This window comes from Mytilus trossulus, chromosome 3 (genome assembly GCF_036588685.1).
Source record: "Mytilus trossulus isolate FHL-02 chromosome 3, PNRI_Mtr1.1.1.hap1, whole genome shotgun sequence".
In the NCBI taxonomy this organism is placed as follows: domain Eukaryota; kingdom Metazoa; phylum Mollusca; class Bivalvia; order Mytilida; family Mytilidae; genus Mytilus; species Mytilus trossulus.
The window spans coordinates 69,335,681-69,363,662 of NC_086375.1; the positions used below are offsets into that span (position 1 = coordinate 69,335,681).

General features: G+C 31.4%; 2 protein-coding genes across 3 annotated transcripts; both read right to left on the minus strand.

The window, feature by feature from the left end:
* LOC134712250 (atypical kinase COQ8B, mitochondrial-like) lies at positions 1–27,982 on the minus strand. Of its 2 annotated transcripts, none has more exons than XM_063573614.1 (14): positions 27,815–27,982; positions 25,056–25,248; positions 24,015–24,590; positions 23,256–23,322; positions 22,835–22,909; positions 22,124–22,255; positions 21,657–21,742; positions 20,537–20,677; positions 19,980–20,061; positions 19,090–19,183; positions 18,380–18,521; positions 2,469–2,576; positions 1,002–1,154; positions 1–539 (listed from the first exon to the last, which is right to left on the minus strand). In XM_063573614.1, the coding sequence occupies exons 2-14, from the start codon at positions 25,245–25,247 to the stop codon at positions 249–251; spliced, it is 2,139 nt and encodes a 712-aa protein (XP_063429684.1). In that variant the 5' UTR covers position 25,248; positions 27,815–27,982; the 3' UTR covers positions 1–248. The 2 variants fall into 2 exon arrangements, with proteins under 2 accessions (XP_063429684.1, XP_063429683.1); XM_063573613.1 differs by having other exon boundaries at positions 27,758–27,982.
* LOC134709670 (octopamine receptor Oamb-like) lies at positions 5,588–7,268 on the minus strand. Its single transcript, XM_063569818.1, has one exon. It carries the CDS (start codon positions 7,030–7,032, stop codon positions 5,728–5,730), a length of 1,305 nt encoding a protein of 434 aa, XP_063425888.1. The 5' UTR covers positions 7,033–7,268; the 3' UTR covers positions 5,588–5,727.

The window sequence follows — 27,982 nt, forward strand, 5'->3', positions numbered from 1 at the left end:
CTTTAAAATAAATATAAAGTTTAACTTATAATTGACATACAAAATAAAGACTCACTGTCAATATATAATAACTACATAATTTCCATTGCTTAATGCAGCTTATTAAATAACATGCAAGTATACTTCTTTACGAATTCTAAGTCTTTATAGAAACATAAGACAAGAAGTTATACTATCCCTCTTTTATCCTGGATGGGGCATAACAATCTTACTCATTATATAAATTAATGTTCTAAATTTGATAATCATCATAATTCTGTTTCAATTGTCCCAAATTGATAGTTGTCCCATATTTGATCAAATAATGTTGCACAGTCAACCTGACTTTCTAATTTGGCACATAACAGAAAAGATCCAGCCATTTTTCTGTGTAAGGAATAAGTTTCCTCTGGTGGTGGTGTGAGTCTATGTTTAGCCATGACGGGTATCTGGTCTTGAATCTGACTAGCTGTAGACTGTTTACCAAAGTCAAATGGTTCTTTGCTTGCAAATGCTCTGCCTAAAATCATCACTGATTCTATATGGGCTTTCTCCATAATCTGAAATTATTAAGGTGAGAAAAAGTTTTAACAAAACCCATGTTAACTGGACTATAATAGAGGGAGGGTAGGAGGGGTCCTGATCCCGAAATCCCGGGCTTAAAAACATGAAATCCCAAGGTCCCTAAATTCGAAAAAAAGAATTCCCGGATCCTGGAAGGGTCAATCCCGAAATCCCGAGCTTAAAAATACCCAATCCCGGAGTCCCGATAAAGGTCCTATCCCCCCTCATAATACAGCTGCTGTCATTTAGTCTCTGGTTGAGTGTTGTCACATTGGCAATCATACCACATCATCTTATTTTAATAATACTATGATATTTGTTCCAATGGCATAAATTCTTTAGCAATTTTTAAATAGACTTGATCCCTACAAAATTTTAATTGAAGATAACAAATGACAGATTATATTCAACCAATGCTCCTTATTGTAGGCATTAAAACTATAAAGATTTTTCATTACCTTAGTTTCATATCCTGTAAGGAAGCCTGTGGCCTGAGACCATTTCAGTATTCCATCCCTGTCTTGATCTCTGGCTGATTTTATAATCCTGATGTAATCATCAACAAACTTTTTATGGAATTCTCTAGTGGCACCAAAATCTAACAGAATCACCTATAAAGTAGAAACTTTGTATACTTGCTAGCTTTTATCAATTTTACAATGAAAGGCTGAAAATTATTTAGAGGCTGTAAGAGGCAGAGGAGGTAACTGCATCCTCAATCTTATTCATATTGGCCAAAAAAAATCATAAAATAAAAGAAGAATTTGCCTATGGGACATAGATTCTCCTGCTTGAAAGTATGCATGAGTCAATGAACTAATTTGTACCTATTGACGTTCTGTTTTCTTTGACATTTCCTTCAGTATGTTGTCTTTAGAGATTGTTTTGATGTTTGACGTCACTCAAGTTGAACTGTGTTTGGTAGTTCATTGTGTAAAAAGCATTGGGTATACACGTAAGTTTTATAACATTTGTTAGAGGCATAGTAAAGTTACAGTGTTGAAACACTTAATTCACCATTTTTTTCTTTATTGGCTCTTTCTTTCTTTTCAAAAACTGTATTTTACTTTTTTTTTATTTTTACTTAAAAATGTGAATCCAAATCTTTTTTTTATAGATTCTATATAACAGTGCAATTTACCTTTTCCTTCCAAATGCTGCTTTTACTCTTTCTCTCTAAACACTGTGTATTTTACTCTTTCATACTTTAAAAGACTGTATTTTACTCCTTCTTACTTAAGACTGTGTATTTTACTACTTCTCTCTAAACACTGTGTATTTTACTCTTTCTTTCTTAAAACTGTGTATTTTACTTCTTCTTTCTAAACACTGTGTATTTTACTCTTTCTTTCTTAAAACTGTGTATTTTACTCTTTCTCTCTAAACACTGTATTCAACTCTTTCTTTGTAAACTCTGTGTTTTAATCTTTCTTTTTAAACACTTTTTTACATATTCTTTATATTACTTTTTTTTCTCTTGAACACTTGTTTATTTTACTCTTTTTCTCTAAACACTGTGTATTTTACTCTTTCTTTCTTAAAACTGTGTATTTTACTCCTTCTTTCTAAACACTATGTATTTTACTCTTTCTTTCTAAACACTGTGTATTTTACTCTTTCTCTTTAAACACTGAGTTTTTTACTCTTTTTTTCTAAACACTGAGTATTTTACTTTTTCTCTCTAAACACTGTATTTTACTTCTACATTCTAACAAATGTGCAGTTTACCCTTTCTCTCTAAACACTGAGTATTTTACTCTTTCTTTCTAAACACTGAGTATTTTACTCTTTCTTTCTAAACACTGAGTATTTTACTCTTTCTTTCTAAATGCTATTTTTGTCTTTCTTTCTGAACACTATATTTTACTCCTACTTCTAACCAATGTGTATTTTATCTTTCTTTCTGAACACTATATTTGACCTACCTTATCTGTTTTAGGATCGTAGAAGAAATTTGACCAGTTAGGATCTGTCTGCATAAATCTCCATTCAAATAATTCTGTTAAAGTTAGATATAGTAAATTTTGACCAATCTGAAATGAGAAGGACTTAAAATTAATGATATGAAGCAAAAAAACTGATCTGACTACTGACTACCTTTTTAAAATTAACAATTTCATATCTTTGACTGAAGGATTCAGTTTGATTTGTAGTTAAGGCAGTATTTTATTTTTGACTTTCAAGTGTGTATTTGAAGAAATATATGTTTTCTCTTCATTTCAATCTAAGCAACAATTAAAAGCAGTAACTTCAAAAGTTCTGCAATTTCCAAGAAAACAATAATGATAATGACTCATCATTTTTTAAGGGAAAATGGTGATTTTATTACCAAAAATCTAATCATACTTTAGAAAAGAAGGTCCTTTCAGATTGTCTTCTTTGAGTACTTTTCTCAAAATTAAAATGATTTATTTGTCCTGTATACATTGTTTGTTATGTATCTTCAATCTAAGTGACTGAATAAACTTGTAGTTAAACTACTGTATCAGTCAACACCGAGGTTTAGAGTTTGACTCCCAAACATGGCAGGTACTCTTGACTAGAAGAGTTGGGATCCCACTAACATGTTTAACCCTTTTTTTGTACATAAATAAGGCTGTTAGTTTTCTCTTTTGAATTGTTTTTCATTTGTGATTTCAGGATTTATAGATTACTTTGCAGTATGGGCTTGCTCATTGTTGAACGCCATACAGTGACCTGTAGGTGTAATTTTTGTGTCATATGGTCTCTTGTGGAAAGTTGTCTCATTGGCAATCATACCAAATCTTCTTTTTTTATACAATCTTAATTGATTACAGGTAGGATAGTCAGTTTTCCTATGGCTTCTCTCTGGCTTCCTCCACCAATAAAAACTGACCACCATGAAATCACACAATAGTATTGTAAGTGGCATTAAACACCAATCAATAAATCAAGTAACCTGCTTGTTATTATATAGCAAAGATGCATATTATACAGTAAATACTTCCTTAGGTATGACTGTAGGGTGTCAACAATGGAGGTATAATACAGGTGCAAGTTAAGTAAATGGACACAGTAATGTGTGCAATACAAGAGCAACAGTAACCACTTATATATATCTTTGAATAGGTACAATTCATTCTTCAAATAAACATGCTCCCACAGTTTATTCCTAAGGAATTCAATTAAAAATGCACTCAATACATTTAAAATTTAGGGTAACATCAAAATGTTTCTAAAATGCACATCATTCACTAACTGTAAGAGCTAAATTGTATTTTAATTTCATAATTTCATTCGGTGTCTAGAGAAACTTGAGGTTCCTAGGTTTGAATTCAAAAACATGATAGTGATGATCATTGCCGTCTTCTTTAAATAATGTTTGTTTGTTTGTAAAAAAATATATTCTTAAATACACACTTCAAGGACTATGCTCAACTGAAATAAAGACCTACAATTTATTCTCTTACTTCAATGCCAGTATAATATTATATATTTCATAAAAATCAGGTTCCTTAGCAGTCATTTTAATCACTCTATTAATGACCAATACAATGAAATTAATATCTCAATTTTCTTGTTTATCAATTTTGCTATATATACTGTTTTTTTTGTATCCATTTTATTTTCAAGAAAACATCCAAAAACCTTAATCTTGAAAATGAAAAACATGATATCTATAAGATTGGTTCTTTGTGTTTTATTCATTGTTAGTTGTTTTTTTGTGCTGTGTGCCTGGCAGATGAGCAAAGCCCTTTTCTAATGATTTTTTTATAGAGATTAGTTTATTGTTATATTGTGTTACACCAAATATATCAAACCAAGCCTGTGCCAAGTCAGGAGTCTGTAATAAAGTGATGTCTTTGGTTGCTTTCCATTATATTTGTTTTTTGTTAATTGTTCTGTCATTAATCAGCTCTTTTTTTTTGAGTCCATATGACAGTCTGTCAGATATCATAGCTTTCAAGAATCCAAATTTAAATATCTGTGGACTGGTGAATGATAATCAACGAGAAACACAGCTCGACAAAACTCTTAACCATTACATGACAGCTTGAAAAAGAGGTCAAACCAAGGAAGGTACATAATCATGATGAGCAAGGTCTAACCCTAAATTAATTCCATGGAAATTTTGGTTGACCTAGGAGGTAAAGAGAACAAGTCATTTGCAACAATTTACGTATAAGTAATATTAATGATTCTTCATTTTGGCAAGAGATTTTCCATAAAATTCAGGGAACAAACTTTTTTGGAAAGTGCAATAAAGTATGGTACAAGTAGTTGACGTGTCTGTCAAATGTTTATGATGTTGGGTTAGTACTATACATCCAGGGGAGATATCACATACTTAGAGTATAAGTTTATGTGATACAAATATGAACCCTGCTTTTTACTAGACCAACAAGCTACTTGTCAAAGGAACAGTCACACTATTCTAACCCTGAGCCATCCGGTCTTTGCTCTTACTACTACTTACTTAACTGCAGCTTGCTAAGAAGTAGCTTTTACTTATTTTCAAAACAAACCAGCCAATCTGAACTAAAGACCTCACGCTTTGAAGGTTAGGACAGGAGACAGGAATTACATAAAATACTATACAGTACAAATGGACATAAACCTTCTATCAGCTCCTTTAAGAAGGACTTTAAAAACAGACGTTCAAAACAAAACAACAAACAAATGGTTTAAATAGTCTGCCTTGTAATCGACACAAAATGATATGGAATTTTTAAATGCACCTCTCATTCAAATTGTCAAAAGTGATTTTTTTTAAATTATTTTTTCTTGTATATTTTTTGTTAGATCCAATCAAACCTGTGATCAATGCATTTTTTCAGCATACTTGACTTTATCAAATAGCTTGCAGCAGAAAGTATAAAAATCTTTTCCAAACATTATAACCTATGGGAGATAACTCCAAATATTTAGCTAGAAGTTCATCTGGTAAAAAAGGTTTAAAAAAATGTTTTGATTAATGAAGTTTTGAAATTAAAATAAGCAAATGATCTCCAATTAAATTCAGTAAAATCTAACCAATTCAAACAGTTTTATTTTTATTCTAAAAGCCATAAATATAATTGGATAGGAAAGTAAATTAGTTGTTAATATCATATCTAAGAAAAATATGTTTAGAAGCACAATACAAATACCCGATATATCTAACAAAATATAAAAGTTTAGAAGAAATATTATATACACATGTTGTTTTAAATTTATAGGAAACTAAAGTCTGGTAGTCATTGAACTGTTCATAGAACTAGCCGTGTCACTTTTACTGAATGAGAATGTTCCGTCACTGAAAACACTATGTGGAGTATCAGCATCGCTAGCGACACTTTGTGGTGTCTCACAATCAGATACATCTCCGTAAGATGATGTGATGCTATCACTTAAGTTAGATTGGAGAGGCTTAAGCACCTTTTCAATTGTAAACAATGAACTTTTTCTGTTTTGAGATTTGGTGAAGTTGTATGTCCCTTTTATTCCATAATTTTGTTTCACGGAAGTCATTTGCCTAATACTAGATGTTTTTCTACAACAAACTATCATAAGAAAGGCAGTTCGGAAATCTTCTCTAAGCCAACAATATATGAAGGGATTTACAGCAGAATTACTCATAGCAAGAGTCAAAAAAATATTTTTGATCATCTCTGATGAGTCCTTATTGTTAGAAATGTACTTTATAATGCAGCCAATCATAAAGGGGATCCAGAATAGGTAGAACAGTATAGAAATCAGTCCCATCATCTTAGCTGATTTTGTATCCCTCTTAAACTGCCTTCGTCCAAACACCTTATTGGAGGAGGTGGACCTTCTCTCTAATTGACGTTTACTATAGCTAACTGTTTCTTGATAGATTTTGAAATACAAGTAGGTTGTAATTATAATAGCTAGCATAATAACAACTGGTGTGGTAAGAATTGTATATGGCACCGGTAATACCGTGAAAAAGTTACAGATGTGAGTTACGTTATTATTTAATTCATTGTAATGATTCCATCCAATCAATGGTAAGAAAGCCACAATCACATGATACATCCATATACCAACTATTAAAAACATAGCTCTTCTTTTGGTCATTGTTACACGATAAATTAACGGTCTTGTAATAGCAATGAATCGGTCAAATGCAATGGCAACAAGGCTTATCAAGGATGCACTTAACGTTCCCAGTGCAAAGCTATACTTTATTAGACAGAGATATTTTATTCTACTTAAAGCATCACCATGGAAATAAAAGCACACATACAATGGTAAAGTCACCACACCTAGCAGAAGATCAGCCATAGCCAGACTTCCTATCAATAAATTGGTTGTGGTTCTAAATTTCGGAAATCTGTACAAAGTTATAATAACAAGAGAGTTTCCAATAAATATAAAAGGAATCATGATTGCAACAACACATCCAAATATATCATCCGTTGAAATCGAGTAAACAGTGTCATCAAAACTTAAATTCCTTCTTTCAGGAAAACAATCCTGAGTATTCCAAAATGGATCTTCCTCCTTGCTTAGTAGATCCTCCATCTCAGTTCTTGCTCTTTCAATAAAATATGCTGGAGACTATAAACATTCTATATAATATCAACAGCCAGTAAATGAACTTTTAACAAATGCAAAACAATTAATCTTCCTCTTTCTACTTAATATATTATGATGTGGTATTTGTTTTTAACTGATAAATTAACAGAATGAAAGATTAACTTTCAAAATGAATCAACACTTATACTATAGATCTCGACTGACATTTAGAGTAAGGGAATTTCCCTTAAATACAGTGAGTTCATTTAAGCTAAATTGTATTCATTTACATTTATAAGCAAAAAAAAATTTAACTAATTAAATTTAGTTAAATTCCATTATAAGATTTTTTTACTTTAAAAGTTCTTATTATTTAAAAACATAATTTCTTGACTTTTTTATGTGTATTCCATTTTAGATATTAAAATCTTACATTAAATTTATTTTGTGTATTAAAAAGTTCAAAAATTTATTCTTAAAAATTTGATCTACAGTATCTTACAGTTTTGAAAGTTTGAAGACTTATGTAGGACATATAATACTGAAGATCTTGTCAAATTTCTAACATGTCTAATAACACATGTGTTTTATCTCTCTGAAACTCACTGACTTTTTGTTTCCATTTAAAAACAAGACAATTATGTACTTTTAAAATTACATAACTAGATCAGTCATTGGATATCAAGATAGAAACATACTTTGAAAACAGTTTAACCTATCATCACAAGTAAGATTTGTTAAAGCAGTCACTGCATAGTAACATAGTATATTTAACACCTGTACAAAGTGCACCTTTTATAAATCAAATATGTACTTTTATATGGAACATAACTTAGAGTATTAGAATTCCATTTCAAACAACTAAAAGGAAAACCAAAACACAGATGATTTTTTTATTATGAAAATCTGTCTCTAGCAAAAAACAGGTAAAATGGTCTTATGTAGTCTCTAAGAGCAGTAATACAATAATAAGTGAATCCACACGAAACACTCGCAGTGACACAGTGACACTTAGTCTGTAAGACATCATCATAACAATCAGCACAATATATGTTAACATCTCAGGTGCTGAAGATCCTGTACTCACCTGCAAATTTTATATCGACCTCATTAGAGCACTAGAAGTGTAAAGTAGAGGCTGTTAGGTCTAAAGTGTACCTCTCTTCATAGACATAGGTATCTATGCCTGAATATCAACAAAAGATTTGGTATGATTGCCAAAGAGACAACTTCCACAAGAGAACAAATGGCAATGAAATTATAAACTATAGGTCACTGTACAATCTACAATCAACAATGAACAAAGCTCATACCGTATAGTCAGCTATAAAAGGCTAAGAAATGAAAATGTAAAATGATTCAAAGGAGAAAACTAACAGCCTGATTCATAGACCCACTGACTGCCTAAAAGGGGGCTCCACTTCAGTCATGTTTGGAGGCAGTGTTGTAAGGTAAATATTATTGCACCAAAGTCTGAGAACAACCATAATAAATCACATCAGTCAAAGGTAAGCATTTACAGCATGTGTACAAAGTCAAGTCTACAGAAATATTGTGGTAAGACAAGCCATTTATTAACATAAATTTAGGAAAATTTTCAGGTGAAGACATACTTTTATACATTGACTAGGAATTAAAGAGGATTTTTATCTACATTAATGATACACCTATACAAATAAGTATGATCAGCAATAATCATTAAAAGATAAATATTAAATTATCAAATAATTTTATCTAAACACTTTATAGATTTAATTTTGATAAAGACGTGATCTCAAGTAATCAAGTCATAATAAATTTATATAAATATGGCAACATCTTTACCACAAGAACAATGTCCATCCTTATGCCAGTTGTGTAATAGAGATCCAAAAATAAAATGGAAATGTGTGGACTGTGACCTACTGATGTGCATACAATGTAAAAACAATATACATAATAAAATCAAAACAGAGCGACAGCATAGAATCATTGACATTAAGGAAGTAAGCAATGTAGAACTGCAAGCACCTGCTACTGAGGTTCATATAACTAGTGACAAGAAATATTCAACTAGAATGGATTACATCAGGTGTTTAGCTGTATCCCTGGATGGTTCTCTGTGGATTGGTGATGGAAAGGTTGTATTTCACCCATTCACTTATGTCACTCATGCTACAGCACTGCAGAAAGTCATTGTTGAAGATGATAAACTCAAGGTAATATCTAGTTTTAATGTAGCAGTGCTAGATGTTGCAGTAACTCCGACAAATGATCTCCTTCTAGCTACAGGGGAATCCAGACTGAAACAGATCAGTTCAGGCTCAAGTAAAATTATAGACTCTACATACTGTGCAGATTTTGCCAAGTTAGAGAGAGTGCATGTTGATGCAGGTGGTCGAGTAGTAGTTGCCGGAGAAGCTCCCTTTCCATACAAAGTTGTAGTTATCATTATGAATATGGACGGCAGTGTTGCAAATGTGTTTGACAATGATAAAAACAATAAACCTATAATCGACAGCTATCCACAGTCGATTACAAGTACAACCAATGGCAACATTTTTGTAGTGGATGGTAGTAAAAGAGTCATGGTGTTTGGAAAGACTAATATCAATTTCTATAAAGGACAACATGGCATTAACTCACAGGAATATTCATTTGACCCCCAGTCTGTGGTGACTACCATGTCAGACAATGTTGTAGTAGCCGACTTTGTCAATAGTGTATTACACATTATAAACAATACTGGATATCTCTTGACCACCTGTGATACAAAGGATATAGGGATATTACATCCCATTTCTTTAGCTATTTGCTTGGCTGGAAAAAGTAGTGAGCTGTTTATAGGATGTTGGACATCAAAAGACACCTCTGACAAAGCAAACTTGTGCAAGATAAATATATCAGGGAATTATTTGTGATTAAATTATGTGATGACACTTTTCCTTGCTGTGTGATTTTAAGCAAAATTCAAATGGTTCTAATAAAAATTGGTGTCCATTTTTTTGTGTATCACAAACAAAAAAATGGTCCCTGAAGGACATAATGAAAACTTATTATAAAAAACAACCTATGTGCCTTGACAACACACCCATACCATTACACAACAACAAAATATGCAGTCATATAAAAAATGATTTGAGCTTGGCTATAAGCTCTGAAAAATAATCAAAGTTGATTAGTTGTCTGTTCTAAGTAAAGACCATACTTAGTAAATAATTAGAGATTCTAAGGAGTTATAAGCTGCTTCCTGTACATTTTTTTGGTTTTTCATTTAACTTTGATTGCTTGGGGACCTGTATGGTTAACCATTGATTTTAGACAAGAACAGGTAATAACAGGTTATAACAGGTGTATAACACTGACATGAAAGTCTTCCTTAGTGATGATGGGATGGATATATAAACTATCTATACCCTACACTGAAAAGGTGCCACACAAATTTAGGATGTAACAGGTCATAGTCTTGAAAGTGCAAACAATGGCCTTTTCCTTCAGACAAGATGAATTTTGTATTGACCTGTACTGTGACCTGTACACTTTGTGTTATTTTTATTTCAGTACAAATGTATAACTATTACCATGATTACAAGACTATCAAACCCATAACTTGTTCATTATCTTTTGTTTTTTATTTTTTTTCTGTTAAGAACCGTTAGTGTATGTACTTTGTGTAACACTTTTGTAAGTTCGTATCTTCTTTTTTAATATATATGATCAGCTAAAGGCTGGTCGACTTTGAGTCAGAATAATGTATCAAGGTAGGGTGCCACATCTTCCTTAGGCCTAAAATAAAATATTGTTTGTTTCTCCAATCCCAACCAACCCTGCAAAATTGGTGCTACTCATAAAATTTTATTGTCAAAACTAAGTCAAATATTATTTTATTCATTTTGGATTTTCAATCTTGCAGGATCGTGCAATAATGTTCAAGCTTTTTGGAAAAAATAAAATCATTTCCCTACCTTCCTACACACACCTGGCTTGGCAGGGTTGGGATTGGGGAAACAAACAATATTTTAATTTGGGCCTTATAACAATGTAAACTAGCATGTTAAAATTCTGATCAGCGTGTTAGTGTAGTAAAAAGCAGTGTTCATAACTTCATATTCATCAGATTTACTTATTCTTGTCCTAAATATGCATTTAATTTGCATATAAAATTCAAGCAGTTAGTGAAAGTTAACATCATTTGTTTTTAAAGCAACAATCAAGTAATCTCAATCTCAACCTGGTGAAATTAATAATTAAGAGGTGCACAAATAAATGTAGCATAAAATACTTCTTCTTTTCATATATTCCTATGCACATTGTAGATCCTTCTGTCTTGATTTTTTAAGTATTTTCAAACCCAACATGTTTTGAAATGATATACCCTAATAATATACTAATAAGATGGGGGCGGTGGTAATTTCATAAGATAACCTTTTCATTTCACACAACAAACTAGTAAATAGACATTTGAACCTGATTTTGGTCATCTATACTATTAAACGAGAATACCTCATTTTTGGTGTCGCTTCTCTTCTTTCCACAATAAAATAATCAACACGCCTGTGTGTCCTATAGGTACAGTGCATAGTCGCATTTGTCATCCATTCATATGATTATTCAGATTGAGTTATTTTGGGAGAAAAACGAGAAAAAAGGCATCCGGATATTGTCCCGTCATTGGACGAAATTTTAAGTCTGATTAAACTTCCGGTTTGTGTTTTCCTGTATACTGTATTTTAAAAATTCTATCTGCTATCATTTTCAAGTTTACTATCCACGGCGGTCACATAGTTTATTAAATAGAGAGGGTCTGTATACTTTATCAATGACCACCATGGATCGATTAGTAAACTTAAAATTGAAAGTAAATACACTATATTTATATACTGTATATATATACTGTATTTTAAAAATTCTATCTGCTATCATTTTCAAGTTTACTATCCAAGGCGGTCACATAGTTTATTAAATAGAAAGGGTCTGTATAATATATCAATGACCACCATGGATCGATTAGTAAACTTAAAATTGAAAGTAAATACACTATATTTATATAGTAAGTAATGAATGATAATAATATACAGATAAGCGCTAAAATTATTCATGTGAACTTTTGATACCTTTTCTGAAATTCTCCAGTTATTAAATCTTTTATCTTTTACAAAATTCATACAAGATTACAAAAAAAGAAGATGTGGTATGATGGCCATGTTGAGACAACTCTCCACAAGAGACAAAAATAACACAGAAATTAACAACTATAGTTCACAGTACGACCTTCAACAACGAGAAAAGTCCATACCGCATAATCAGCTTTAAAAGGCCTGAACTGACAAGGTAACACAATTCAAACCAGAAAACTAGCGGCCTTATTGATGTACAAAAAATGAACAAAAAACAAATATGTAACACATAAACAAACGACAACCACTGAATTACAGGCTCCTTAATTAAATGTTCATAACATACTCAATGTATTATGTTCATATTGAAATTGATCGAAAACCAAAAATTGGGAATTTTGGAAATAAAGGAGGAGGGATATAAAAAAACATTTTCCTGTCCCCAATAACCTATGACTTACGATACTTTTGCTGAAATTCCCCACTAAATGTATTATGTTCATATTGAAATTGATAGAAAACCAAAATTGGGAATTTTGGAAATAAAGGAGGAGGAATAAAAAAAATCACATTTTCCTGTCCCCAATAACCTTTGACTTATGATACTTTTGCTGAAATTCTCCAGTCATTCAATATTTTACATAATTCTTCCAACAACACTTTACATACTTTCAACTACGCTCTGAATGCCCGCGATAAATCGCGGGTGTGTTCTAGTGGGAATAAATCTCTCAAAGTGTAATGTGCTCCAAATATCTATCATTGACATAGTAACTTTATACATAATGGAAAATAAAAAATTGATAAAAAATCTTTGTAAAAATATTCTTATCTATTATGCCAAATTTATGATTCTTACAAACAGATTTTTAACACAAACATTATACATTGAGAGAAGGGAGATAACTCTAATTAGAATCATTCAAATACTTCATGAGAGTGTTCACAGTTGTTTTAAAGGCTTAGATTCTCATGAAAGTTTCTTAAACTATATGATAGATACAAGTGATATTAGGACTGGAACAACAGAAATACATTGGTAATCTCTATGTTAGAAAATAGTGGGCTGACATGATCACAACACTTTAACATGTAAACTATGCAAAATACTCTCAAAGTCAATGGACACAACAGAGTGGAGGAGTCAATAGGATCTCATTGGAAATGAGTTATACCAATCATTATACAACTGTATTTAAAAAATATTGACTCATGCATAATCAGAATAATTTAATTACTAACTTTAACAGTTAACTTAGCAGAAGTTTCCATATCAAAGAACTCTGACTGAGGGATTCTACCTTCCTAATATCATTGACCTAAACTGAAGCTTTAACAAACGTTGATGACAGCAATGCCACTAGGAAGAACACTTTTAATCGAAATAAAAGAAGAATATGTCCATGGGACACATATGTTCCAGCTTGTTAATATGTGAGAGTCAATGCTAAAGTAACTCAAACCAATTCTTGATGTGTTAATGTATTCATACTGTTAATGTTTTTGGACACTTGTCAGTTCTAACCAATCAAATCAATTCAAATTCACTAATTAACACAAAGAAGTCATTCATTTCCATCATAAAACAAGCACTTTGAATCTTCTAAATTAAATTTCATGATATTTCAATTCATAAAGTTTGGTCTTGTAGGTGTCAGGACTTCCTTGTTCACAGGTACCTCCTATATATAAATGACCTGACAGAGACATAGCTAGAGAATATGGATTGTTGATTCCTATGTCCAAGAGATTGTGGAAGGTAATGAACTGTCCATTACTATCTAAAATATGTAATGTTTGGGTTTTAATATCTGTAACAATGGTACCACCTGATAAAATTGTTGATATATCTCCAGGAATAAATGGTCTGTCAACATTGTTGATTTGAGGATGACCAGAGTATATATGTATGACATCTCCTCCACGTGCTAGAACTACTATTCTACCTCTTTCATCAGTATGACATAACATAGTGTCTAAAACACATATATTACCATCTTTAGTACAAGTTATGTTTGCAGGGTGTGTAAATAATGGTATATTGTTATTATCATGTTCATATTCCATTAGGCAACTCCCTTTTTGATCCATGACTATCACAACACATCTTACTGTGGCACCCATGTCTTCTTCTGAAGATCTACCTCCTACTATGACTCTCTGATCTTGAGTTACATGTATGGAACATGACTTTAAAGGATGAACACTGTATACTGAATCTGTCATCTCTCCTGTCTTTATATCAAATAATTTCAGCCTTGTGTCACCAGTTGATATAAGTATGTCACCCGAAGGACTGACTGCCATGCCAAATATCTTGATGGTGAAGTTAGCTATCACTTTGGCACTGGTTTCCTCTAACTTCACATGTTGCAGTACTTCTGATTGATTGCTCGGTATCAACAGTGTTTTGTCAGATAACTCAGTTAGGAAATGAATACTTCTAATATCTGTAGTATAGGTTTTAACTACTTTGGTTGTTTCTGAATCTGAATCTGAAGTTTCTGAATCAGAATTTGATGTTTCTGAATCAGAATTTGATGTTTCTGAATCTGAATCTGTTTTTTCTGAATCTGAAGCTGCTGTATTTAGTTGATCAAACTCACTGACTATAAGATGCTCTTTAATAAATTCAGATATTGATCCAAAATTTTCTTTAAGTGGTTCAATATCACAATTCAATGATGAAATTAATTCATCAAATTTCTCAAAGAACTGACTGAAATCTTTTGAACTCGTTATCATGTCAACAATATCTATGAACTCCTTAATCTTTCCTTTTTCTCTATCAAGGTTTGTCAATTCTGTATCAATTGTCTGATTCACTGATTTAATTTTCTCGTCCAATTTAAAAAGTATGTCCTCTCTTGCTTTTTCATGGACATCTTCTATTGCTTTACTATACATCTCATCCTCCAATTGTTTAATATTATTCAGTTTCCGTTCGTCCTTACAGAGTTGATCTATTTTTTTCACTGCACTTGTTTTTCCTTCCCATATTTGTTTTTTCTTACAAAGAAAATCTTCTTCACTTACAAACTTATGTCCATTATGTACTGTCATTAAACATTTTACACAGACAACTGTATTACAAGAACTACAGTACGAACAGCAGACCTCATCAACATGTTTCTTACAATGCACATCACTAAAGTTCAAACTTTCTCCTGAATCTAGCTCCCCTATATCACAAATACTAATAATTTTGTGGACTTTAGCAATTCTAAGATGTATGTTGTCTTTACAACTGGTGCACATTAAAAGCGGACAATTTGTACATTTCCACTGAATTGTATTTTTACCCTGACAGAGCTGACATCCAATGGGAACCTGGCCTCTCTGGACCGAACTTGCAGTCCCCATTTTAAAAGAAGATCTTTAAAACTGTTATTATAACTAAGTCCACTATCAGATGTTTAAACAGTTTTATATTAAAGTTAGTAAGATTGGTAAATACCAAGCTGTCAATGGAATTTACAAAATCATTGTACCGGTAGCTGTTTTAAAACTTATCTCATTTATTTGATAAATTCAATATCAAAGTACATACAATGTGTATCATACCAAATGAAATCAATATAAGATCAATAATTCGGTAATTTTTTGTTGTTCAGTAATATACTGAACAAATAAATGGGGAATTTGTCCATGGGACACAGATGATGCCCCCACTTGCATATCATATAAGGTTATAAAGGCACATAATTGAAGAACGGTAAAAGTGAAGCTATCCAAATTTGTACTACATCTGAGTTTTGTGGAAATAATAATTGTGTATATGTCTCATAAGAATTGGTTGAGGCTATTTTATCACAGCTCTTCAAGAAATCTCAAGTATTGGCACTTTCTTAGTTCTCACTACTACTGTACTATTTTCCACTATCATACATCTGTTTTCTCAATCACTATACCATTTGTTTTTTTCAGAAGTTTATTACAAAATTTTAAATACTTTAAAATACATATCCATTTTTAAAGATTGAATATCTGTTAAGATGTATGCATGTTGTTATGTCTGCATTGAATAACAGAAGATGCCCGCTAGTATATAAAGCTACAAAAAGACATAGCTTAAGAACTGTAAAAGTGACACTTCCAAAAATTGAATTAAAACTCCAGTTAAAGAACGAAAACGTAAAGTCTATCATTTTTTTTCATTTGTAAAGGGGCATTACACTAGAAGAGTAATAAAAGTGCTTGTAAGCACTGAACTGTAAAGATTGCTTTAATTTATCAGTAGGAACTGCATTACAAGTATAAAGCATTGGTTGTAGTTGATTCAACCATCATTCTGGACAAAGAAAGATAACTCCAATTTTCAGAGAATACTTTTAAAAATTTTTACAAAAAAATGGAATTTAGCAATTTTTCCGTTTGTAAAGGGCATAACTTTAGAATAATAAAAGTGACACCACCAAAATTCAAACTTGCTCTGTGTTTTGTGGATATAAGCATTGTTTATAAGTTTCGTAATATTTGATTGAGGCAAACTACATTTAGAGAACAGAAACCAATTTGGGAGGTAAGGACGTACATACAAAGGTTAGAATTAATGTGTCCTCCGCTACGGCTTGGGCATAAAAAGCAAATGCATCTATCATGGGATTTAAGGAAAAGTTGGTTTAATGAGCTTTATGGGAATCTATAATCTAACGATACTTTTTTTTCACAAAATATTATATGGAATATGTATGTGGATAAAAATGTAATTATGTTCATGATTAACATAGACATTTTTTTTTTTTTTTTAATGACCAACAATAAATATATTTTTTTTATTTGCGTTTTAAAGTTTACATACTCAGCATATATCAAAGGCTCAGCATATATCAGGTAAATCTAGACATGTTGTAAACAATCAATGTGCTTGTTGAATTTTACCTAAAATTTTATTATGACAAGTAAGATAAAAAAAATCACAAGCATAAGGTATTAAAATTATATCACCGTCCTCATTGGCTAGGAATATAGATATTGCTCTACGACTGATGGGGCCTGGAGAGAACACTGGGCAAAATGAGTCAATGCAAGTTCTAAAGTACAAAAGTTATGTTCAAGATATCAATCAATGAAAGATTGACCTGCCTTTGGTAAATGTATATGTATGTGAAACTTTTAATGTAGAAAAGTTATAAGCTGGACATGAAGGATATACTTCAACATGTTTGATAGGGGTAAAACTTCAGTCAGGGTGACCTTACTTTTGTATATGGCATAACCCTAGCCCAAAATAAGTCTGCTAATCATGTTCAGAGGTACTTCAGTAGAATCAATATCTAAAAAATGTTTAAAATCGATTATAATTAATTTCAACAAGCAACATACACTGAGTTTATATTAAGAAGCCAAGGTTTTATGCAAACTATGACATAGCCCATTTACTGTTCCTTGGTCATAAGAAGGTTTTAGAATATAAAATCAGTCGTTACTTATAATCAAATTTCCAGCTTAAAAAACTCACATTTTCTACCTTGCACATATGGAGTTATCTCCCTTTGAGCACAACTTTGCCAAGAATAAGCTACTGTGGATTCTTTATTATTTGTTGGACACAAATTTAGTGGATTTCTTGTGTACAAATGAACTACCAATTGAACTTATCAACAAATTGCAAATCTGCTATCAGGTTGTATGTCAACTTTTGCAAAACCACAAAATCAAATATCCACTTAAAAGACAGTTTTTTTCAATTCACGAAAATTAGTACCCATGAAAAATATTCAGTATCACAATTGCGTGTCTGGCAAATATGGGTCAATAATAAATCGAAAAGAAGAACCAAATTTAAATTCTCCATGGGATGCAGCTTGATAAGACAGCAAAGATGGAACCATGAACAGTTGGGGCAATTATGGTCACTACATTCTAGCTTGATATATCTCAGAATTTGGATTTTGTAAAGATATTTGACATAGCATAGGTTTCTGACACAGATTGAATGTTGTCTAAGAACTCAAGTTATTGTCTGGAAACCAAATATCTTCTGAAAAGAATGATAAAGTAATGAATTTTGTGCCAATCAATATCAAAATTTTTGTGCTCATATACCGTAAAGCGTAAATTGAACATGTTGAGGTAAAAGTGAACATGTGTTTGTTAAAGTGTGACTTGAAGTGAAACCTCATAACATAAAGGCACAACATGAAGATTATATTGAAATCAGATTGGAGACAGCTAGTATGAGCTCTATATAATCCTATATGCCCTATTAGTCACTCTATTACTTATACTATACAATGATATGAACAACAACTCACTTTATTTCTGGTTTCTTGGTCCAAGTCTACACACTGATCCAATGGTAAACCTTCTACATACTCTGTTGTTAATATCTCTTTGGTGCTTAATTCATTTATCACTTCAGGTACATAGAAATTATCATTGTCGGCTAAAAAGTTCCTGAAAAATAAAATACTTAACAATGTACTAAGTATAATATGAAGTTTATTTCCCAAAAGCAAAAACGACAAGATTTTCCAAATCAAACATAAAACAAATTTTAATCATTGGGGATCCATTTCAAATTCAACAATTCAACAAATTTATATATAGACATTGCAATATTCAAGTTCATTCAAGTTCTCAAACACTTTAAATAAATGGGTTTTCAATAAAACATTATATTAGAGTAAAGTAAGTAAATTCAATTCACCAACATACATATAACTTGAAAAAAATCTTTAATCATCTTAAAAGTGAAATAAACGAACAATTTGGCACGCCCATTAGTATTCAGTAAATAGAAATTTTATCAGCCATGGATGTGAAATGAATCACATGGTGACATAACCTCACATGAAGCTTGGTACACAAATTTAAGGAATCTCTGATTTATAGTTCCTCATATAAATCAAACACTGTTCCCTCTACTATTGAATTAAGGATATACACAATTTCAATGAAACAATTAAAAGCTTTGATTTTTTATTTGCATGTCTATTAAAGAATACATTTTAGTTACACCTACTTGAATTTTCTTCCACATTCAGCTTCCCTCACATAGTCAACTTCCCATGCTAATTCTATTTTGGCTACCTCCATCACATTTTCTACATACAGGCCTAAAAGTCAAAATGTTAATATGAATTTTTGAAACATATTGCCTTTTCTATGCAAGAAAGTCATTAATTTTTTTGGTATAAAAAATTCATAGAGAAATAATGTTAGCTTTGTTATCTAACAAATGCAAATCAAAATACCAATCATGTTTCAAACTTTTTAATCTTTAGTGTCACTTACTAGAAGTCCTAGGAATGTCTGACATGTAAGCTTAATATTGCCTTATTTTCTATAAATAGCATCTTAGAAATTATCAAATGACCTCATGATATAAGACAACACAGAGGTTAATCAAACTCAATGCATATTTTTTTTATAAACAGACAAGTTATTGTAAAACTACCCTATTATTTTGGAGAATACATGATTCAAACCATTATCTTAAAAAAAAAAAAAAAAAAATCCCACGCCCTATATTTGTATTTTGAATAAAACTCAAGTGTGTTGATCAAGGTTATTTTCATAGAAGGGCAATTTTTCAGCTAATTCATTTAAAAAAAAATTAAATGTAAAATCCACATTAAATGACCTATATTTCATACTCCAGAGTTAGGAATGACATCAATAGTTCAATGTACGATAAAAAATTTAATTCACATAGTTTTTTCACTGACCCCCCCCCCCCCCCTCTTAACTTAATTTTGAAAAAATTGATTTACCAATAGGGATATATGTAAAAATCGATTTTAGATATACAAAACTTGCAGAATTTTACCCCCCCCCCCCCCCCCCAAACTATTTGAATTAAGTTTTTTTATCCTACATTGATCTTTTGATCGTCCCTTAATATAAACCTACCTTTAGGTAGAATATTGTAGATGTTAATTACTGACATCAGGTTATTTATATCACTGTTAATACTTTGAGCTACTCCTGGATACTGTTAAAGAGATAAAAAGATCATTTAAGATGTTTGCGTTTAGTCACAATGTCATCATACAAGACTTTAATAATATTGCTGTTAAGAAGGCAAAGTAACTGTTCCAATAGCTTTTAAGACCAGTGTCGGATCCAGAGATGGGTTCCGGGGGATGGAACCACCCTTTTTTTTGGCTGATCAATGCATTTGAATGGGGACATATAGTTCGAACCCCCCCCCCTTTTTTCAGCTGATTAATGCATTTGAATGGGGACATATAGTTGGAACCCCCTCTTGATCCTGGGTTGGGACCCCCCCCCCCTTTTCAAAATGGCTGGATCCACCCCTGAAGACAATAATTATAACAACTGTAATTAATTTTCTAATGAAATAAAATCTATATACATGTGGAGAGAGTACATCTTGAAAGTATTAAAAGTAAATAATTAAGTAAGACTTTAGATTTATAGGTGTGAAATGTACCTTCATTACTTACCTGTATTTTAATTGCCACCTCTCTACCATCATGAAGTACACCTTTATGGACCTGTCCTATAGATGCCGCAGCAAATGGCTTCTCATCAAACGATTCAAGTTTATCCTGCCAGTCATTTCCAAGTTCTCTCCTCAAAACTTTCTGAATAACAAGATTTTTTATTAGAATATAAAAAAAAGTTTATATCAGAACTCTTTACCTAGACCTCCAACTTTGGGATTGACATATTGATGGTATAGACTTGTGATTACAGCCATTGACTTTGAAAACATTGTTAACGTTCCCTCCTAACAATTTTGTTAGCATGACTAATGAGAAAATAAAATACAGCTTCACAGAAATCCTACAATGTCTGTTTCACATTCAATATTAACCTTAAATGTTTTTCTTTGATACAGGTTTATAGGTATAGTGGAATAATAGTTTCATATATACATTTATATTGTTTCTCAGAGATATCCAGATTGCGCAATTGAACCGGGAAAATGAAAAAGCTGAGAGGAAAAATATTTATTATACTTTGAAAGGTTTTTTTACTTTTCTCCTGGTACATGATATTTTTTGCAGGATACCATGCGTATAATTTCTATTGCAGTGACTTCATAATTTATAATTTATAAAAGATACTCATTGTGGCAAAATCGCCTTTGTTGCAAGAACACAATGTATGACCTGACTGGACTGTAATAGAAACACAAAATAAGATGTATTTTATACTACTTTTTCACATGTACGTTTTATTTCAAGGATAATGGCATAGGACAAAAACATATAAGATAATAATTATTTTATTCTAAATGATATTGTCACATCTTTATCTGTCAAAGAAAGGAAAACATTTGTTCAATTTTTAATACACTGATTTTGAAGCACACCTGTGCAACCAAGATCGATTAAATGGTCATAGGTAAATTATCTGGGTAATCTGTTATGTTGTCACGCGTCGTTAATTTTTAGTACATCAAATGGGCAATAAACCAATTAACATCCATGCAGTGTTGGAATCTTTGGAGGATTTTAGGAGTGAAATCCGCGGTACTCAGTGTGATTCCGAGAAACACAGAAATCGGAAAAAAACGATTGCAAATAGATATTTTTGAAGGGTACTGTATGTACTAACCATCATCTGCCATGTTGGCATGAAGTCTGCACTTTGTCGGACTCTGTCAAATATCTTTGTTATCTCTGGATTGATTAAAGAATTGTCTGCAAAGAATACAAATTACGTTTAATAACAGGCTTCTTAAAAATGTTTATTTCGATTCTGTATTTTAAATTCGAAGGTTTTTGAGAATTGAAGTGTAGTCTTGTAACCAAAATTTACTTAAAAAGATTTTTTCTTCTTTTAAAATTACACAGCAATCTAAAATACAGCTTTATTCTATGAATATATTGAAACTGCTACAACAGGTCAGGTTTGAAATATTTCATCTTATACAGATAGCATACATCATTCATTGATTGTAATTTTTCCATAAATAATATGGATTTATGCTTTTTCATCCATTATCAAAATATACCAATATTAGACTGCATTTTGTTATGGTACAAAATCTTTTGCATTAAATCGCTTTAGGGAAAATATACCCTGAATGCTGAGCATCTGCCCCAGTTTGAGTGCTGCTCCCCTCACACGACACAATGTGTTCACAATTCTTTCAGCATTAGCTTCAGTAAGAAATGGATTGGACTTGTCTAATATTGCTCCAGCTGTCATACCTGTTATGAAAAAGAGAAAATTAGAAACCAGAAACAAAAACACCTAAGCTTGTCATCTACTATACCCAATTCATTAAGAAACCACAATGTTCACTTTCTTCTTAATGAGTTTTAGACTTTGTCTCCAAGAATTTGTCTTCAAAATGAAATATATCAAGTCAGGAAAAACCAAACTGGATCTATAGATATTGAAACACAATTTAAGCTGCATGTATTTTACAAGACACCTTTAATAATCATCTGGAAACAATATTTTTTTTACAATTCTTAAGATCTGCTTCTGTCTTCTTTTTTTTTTAAATATGTTCACATGTATCTAATGTTTTAATATGATGAGACATTGTACATATACATGCAGATATCAAGCAAGTGACAACATAGGGTTTTGATTACATTAGATTGATTGATTGATTATTTGGGTTTTTTTTGTATTCAATAACCAATCTTTCCTTTATTTCTATCAAATTTCTATATAGTTCTCTACTGTTGTTTTTTTTTAACTCAAATTTTCATTTAACTTTCAAGAAAAAATAATCCACCCTGTTGTGTCAGTACATGTGAATAACTGTATACCATTACCTGCATCTTTTGAAATTCCTAATGTTCTTCTTGTCTGTTCAGCTAAAGCTCCCATGCCTAGACCTGCTGTTAAAGCTAAAATTAAACACAGTTTAAAATCAATATAATCAATACAATACAAAAACATATGATTAACATAAAACTAAATTATTTTACTAAATATTGATTATTATGACTTAAATCAGTGCCCAATTTTGACTTCCTTTGTGGCCTCAAATTACAGTTTAAAGCTTTTGCTACTTACATTTAGCTGCCATTTACTGAAATGTTACTGAGTTAATTCCCTTGTTGTACATTTGTAATATTGTAAATGCCTTTTATCTCATGAATGCGATATAGGAAAGCATCCTTATCCTATTGACTAATTCTTTTTCCTGAAGGTTTTATATGTAATTTCATCCATGATCTATAAAGTTATTACCTCCATAGTTCATAAGTCTTCCAATTCTAGATGCTGGAACTCTTCTTTCTTTGGCTCTTTCACTTAGCTAAAAGAAAAAAGTCAGAAAATGTTTTAAGTACACAAATTTAAATAAAATCATAAAAAGGCTAAAACAAAATCATTCAAATGACAAGACCTCATCAAAGGTTACATGTATACTAAAGTAAAACTGATTAGTTCCTTCTATAGAGGCCAAGATATAAGTTTGACAAACATTTTCCTTGTAAAATCTCTAACATTCTGCAAACAAGGGTTCAGAATTTTTTTCACCTAATTCCGGTCATTTTGAGATACCTTAAAGGTTGGTGGCTTTTTTCAAAAAAAGATTGTCAAAATCACATTCCTGAGTATGCTCATACTCATAGCCTCAACAAACTTGCTGTTGCTAGAATCGCATTTACTTAATGAAATTTCCAAGGGTCCGGTTTCAATGCTGATGTAATGAATGTTTACCCATTACAATCGAAATAATCAAGCTTCAGACCAAAAATTAGATTATTCTCTTACATAGAAGCCAAGAAAACTTTGACTAAATTTTTTTAGGAAAGGTCTTACACACTGACAAACAAATGGGGCCGAGTGGTTACTAAATAATCTCTCCTATTTGCCTGTAAATAAAACTGGTTTAAAGTATTCTGTAGTCTGTGCATTTCATAAAAATTGTCCTAATTGCATTTTCCAAGGACATTTTATATCTAATTTTATGGACTTAATTGTATAATATTTGTATGTATGTACCTTTGGTGTAGCAAGATTAACAGTTCTTTTTTGACTAGATGCTAATGGTTTTGGTGGAACAGATTTAATTTTCTCTGTTGTTGCAGAAGTTATCTCAGGTTCTTTTAACCCTTCAACTTTTGCAGACTCAACTGTATTCAGATCTATTGCAGCTGCACTCACATTGGCAAATGAGTTAACTGTTACCCCATCCAATAAGCTTCCCTTGATATTGATTTCTTTTTCAGATGACTTTGGTGGATTAAATTGTGTACCTAGATCAGGTGAAGTTTCAATTGTTGCAGAGTTTATATTATGTAAATTAGCTGTGTTCAATTCTTCACTATTAACTCTATTGATGTGAACTTCCTTGACAGCAGATGTGTGCAATTTTTGGTCTTTTGTTTCATTCTTCATTCCAATTGATTGTTCGGAAAATAGCATTTCTCCTGGAACATCTGAAAGGTCAAAGTCATCAAATAGTTCTTCACTTTTTGAATTCATAAATCTTGATCCTGTTGATGTTTGAGATCTCGCCATTTCTAGAACTGTTTTTGCTTGTGTTGCCATTAGAACTATTTTATCCTGGACACTTTGCTAATGAAAAAGAAAAAAGAAAAATCATGGAATAAATTTATTTGAAAAAGAAATAGTTGTAATTTTACTATTAATATAAAACAACTTCTCTTGGCACATTACATTAAACATGCAAATAATGATGTTACAACCCCTTAAAATATGCATTAAGTGTGAAGTAATTGAAGTTTTGTTTCATCTTTTCAAAAAATCATGACAATATCAGTCTCCGACTTTTGTGTCTAGACAATGCTAGAGATTCAATATTGAAAATATTATAAAACTTTTTACATGCAAATACAAGTGTACATGTAAGTATATTATTGTATATTTTATATTTGAATAAATAAAATGAAATGTCATTTACAGACATAAGTCAAAGTGATTCATTGTGATTTATTTTATGTTATTGTTGCAGGCACTGACTTCCATGACTTCCATCTGACACAAACAAATGATTTATAAATATCTCAAATCTGTACAAACCTGTATTTCTGGCTGTTTAGATACAGCATCACTGAAAACTTCTTCACTTTTGACTTTAAGGTCTTTAACAATAGGCCTTAAAGTACTATTCTTCCATGCCTGTTGTACTTCACCACCCTGGGTCTCTATTAGAGCTTTTGTTATGCTCTCTAGACCTTTGATGAATCCTACGAGGTCTGATCTCCTTGCCATCCTTATAATATAGAAAAGTGTTGTAAGAAAAACTATACATTTTAAAATGCTTCAAATTAAATATATATACATTTGTACATATACATATTTACACTTACAGGACGTCTGAATTGCAGACACTGTGAGTCATATTAAGTGTCAAGGGAACCAACTTAGCAATAAATACATTCAAAGTGAAACACAATAGCTTATGACCTCTACAATGTACTAAATGTCTTACAATGTATTTATTTAGCTGTTAGATTGATGTTTAATTGTCCTTCAGCACTAGTTGATTGTTTCTCAAAATAAGTGATTTTTTACTGGATTTTAAATTTTATTACATTTTGGTGATACATGTTTGTAGTTTCCCGTCTGCATAGTTTGGTTCATAATCACTTTCTATTTTTTGTTAAAAATAGAATTTGTTTTTAGTCCTATCAGAAAAATTAAACTTAATGTCTTTAAATATATACATGTTCAATATAGGTAAACAACTTATCGTAGACAGATAAATCTACTAAGAAATACTATGTCAATCTGCTGTAGTATAGTGAACATACAATGTACATGTATTTACAAATCAAAAAATTATAATTCATGTACAATGTATGTTTATCTGCAAGTACAGTCAAAGGACAAAAGTGAGTTCCCACTCAAAGATAGTCCAATCATTTCAACTAAAATCGACATTTTTCAAAAAATATTATATATAATTACAAAGTGACATTACATGTACAAATGATATATGAGCTATTTTAATGAAATAGATGCCATAAGCATGATAAGATGTAGAAATGTCCGAAGTTTAGTTGTTTATTTGGCCATTATTTTCATGAGGTAAATTGTTTATTTTCATTATCGGATTAGTTAAACACAAATGTAAATTCTTACAATTTCTATACCGTTAGAATACATTCATGTAGTAACTTTTCAAAAAAATAAATTCTATGTGTTCACCTCATCAAAAAATTAAATTTGCTTGAATAATATCATAACCAAATAAACAATAAAACTTTAAACATTTCTTCATCTTATGGTATTTATTTCATATGAATCAGTCATGTACATGTAGTTACTTTGTAATATTTTTTGGAAAAATATTGATTTTAGTTAAAGTCATAAGAAACCTCAAATCAAAAATAATTATGCATATGTTTTTTTATAACTAAATGGATAGTTTTCATTATACAACTTATGTACATATACTTTTTTCTGAGGAACATTCTTTAATTTGTCCACATTTAGAAGAAGTTTACTTATTTTTAATTGCTTGCTTCCAGGAAGCAATTCACCGACATATTTTCCGTATGCATAGTGACCTGAGCGTAACTCTTCTCGTAAAAATACGGTGATCGCAATACGCATGGATCTGTCATTAAAATAAACAATTATCTGATTGTACATGTTAAACATGTGCTCAATTTGCATGCTTTTTGTTATTTGTTTACTATAAGGTGACAATCGGTAAACTTCGGCTTTAAAATACGGCACTCAATGAGCAGCCATATTTATTAAATCATAACAGACAGAGAGATAAAAAATTGACAATTATATGACATATTTGTGTAATTTGCAATTGGTTTGAAATCTGATTGAAATTATATATAAACCTATTTAAAACTATCATTTGCAAATAGTCTACATTTGTACATGTGCATGTATATTAGCATGATATATTCGGTTTTGTGATGGTAGTTAACTTTTTATACCGAAATATGAGATAGGGCCTTAGACAGTTCCTTGAGGCACTCCGCTTGTGACCGAGACAGTTTTTCAGGGTATGCGCTTGCTAAAAAAAAAAGTTTGATTGATTGGCATTCAGCACCACTTTCAACACTACTGTTCTATTTCAAGGCTTTCAGTTTCTTTTGGTGGAGGAAGTCCAAGTGCTGTGAGAAAACCATCAAGCTACGGTAAAAACTTTCAATCCTAGTCAATTAGTGTAGTGTAACCATCCCGTGCCGTATTCAAAATCACAACCTCAGGATAGACAACTTTTGAGTTCGATGCATTTCCGTCTAAAACTCTGGTTTTAGTGAACATCATTCATGCGTTTAGGTGCATCTTCACTTTCGTTCCAATGTTGAAGGAGAGGTTGAAAAACTATAGATCTATATTGTGCCAATTATACAGCAAATAGAATTCTCATAATTGACAATCAGCACTGCTGTCATTAGGGAATTATGATTAAGTACCTACAAAACACCTATTTTTTCTAGTTTATCCAACACAATGACACTTTAAGAACATTAATAGTGCAAGGATATAAGGGACCCCCTCTATCTGGTAAATGAGGCTACAAAAGCGCGCATAATTGAAGAGTTTTTTCCAGTGACGGATGAACTCGAAAGTGGTCTATTGACAGATTTGGGATTCAGTAGTTGGACTACCTAGTATTAAACCACTCGAACTCAGAGGCCCTCAGGCTCAGCTTGTCTTATATTTTCAGACAAACTCAATTGAGAATGTTTCTGTCAAAATCAAACTTTTTGTATTTGTACCTGACAATTATCCTTGTATCAACTTACATGTATCGTTATCTATTCAATTTCTTTGATTAGCAAAACAATGTTTTACAGTTTTACCCTTCTAGTATCTCAAGTCCTATCCGAGCGACCAAGCAAATCTTTAAAACATTATGTTTAATTGCAAACAACTTTTGTTGAATGTGCGTTTTACATAACTGAAGTTTCCACAAGGACAAGCATGTGTGGTTCGTGATTTCGTAAGATCAAAACTTCCGGTCAAATGTC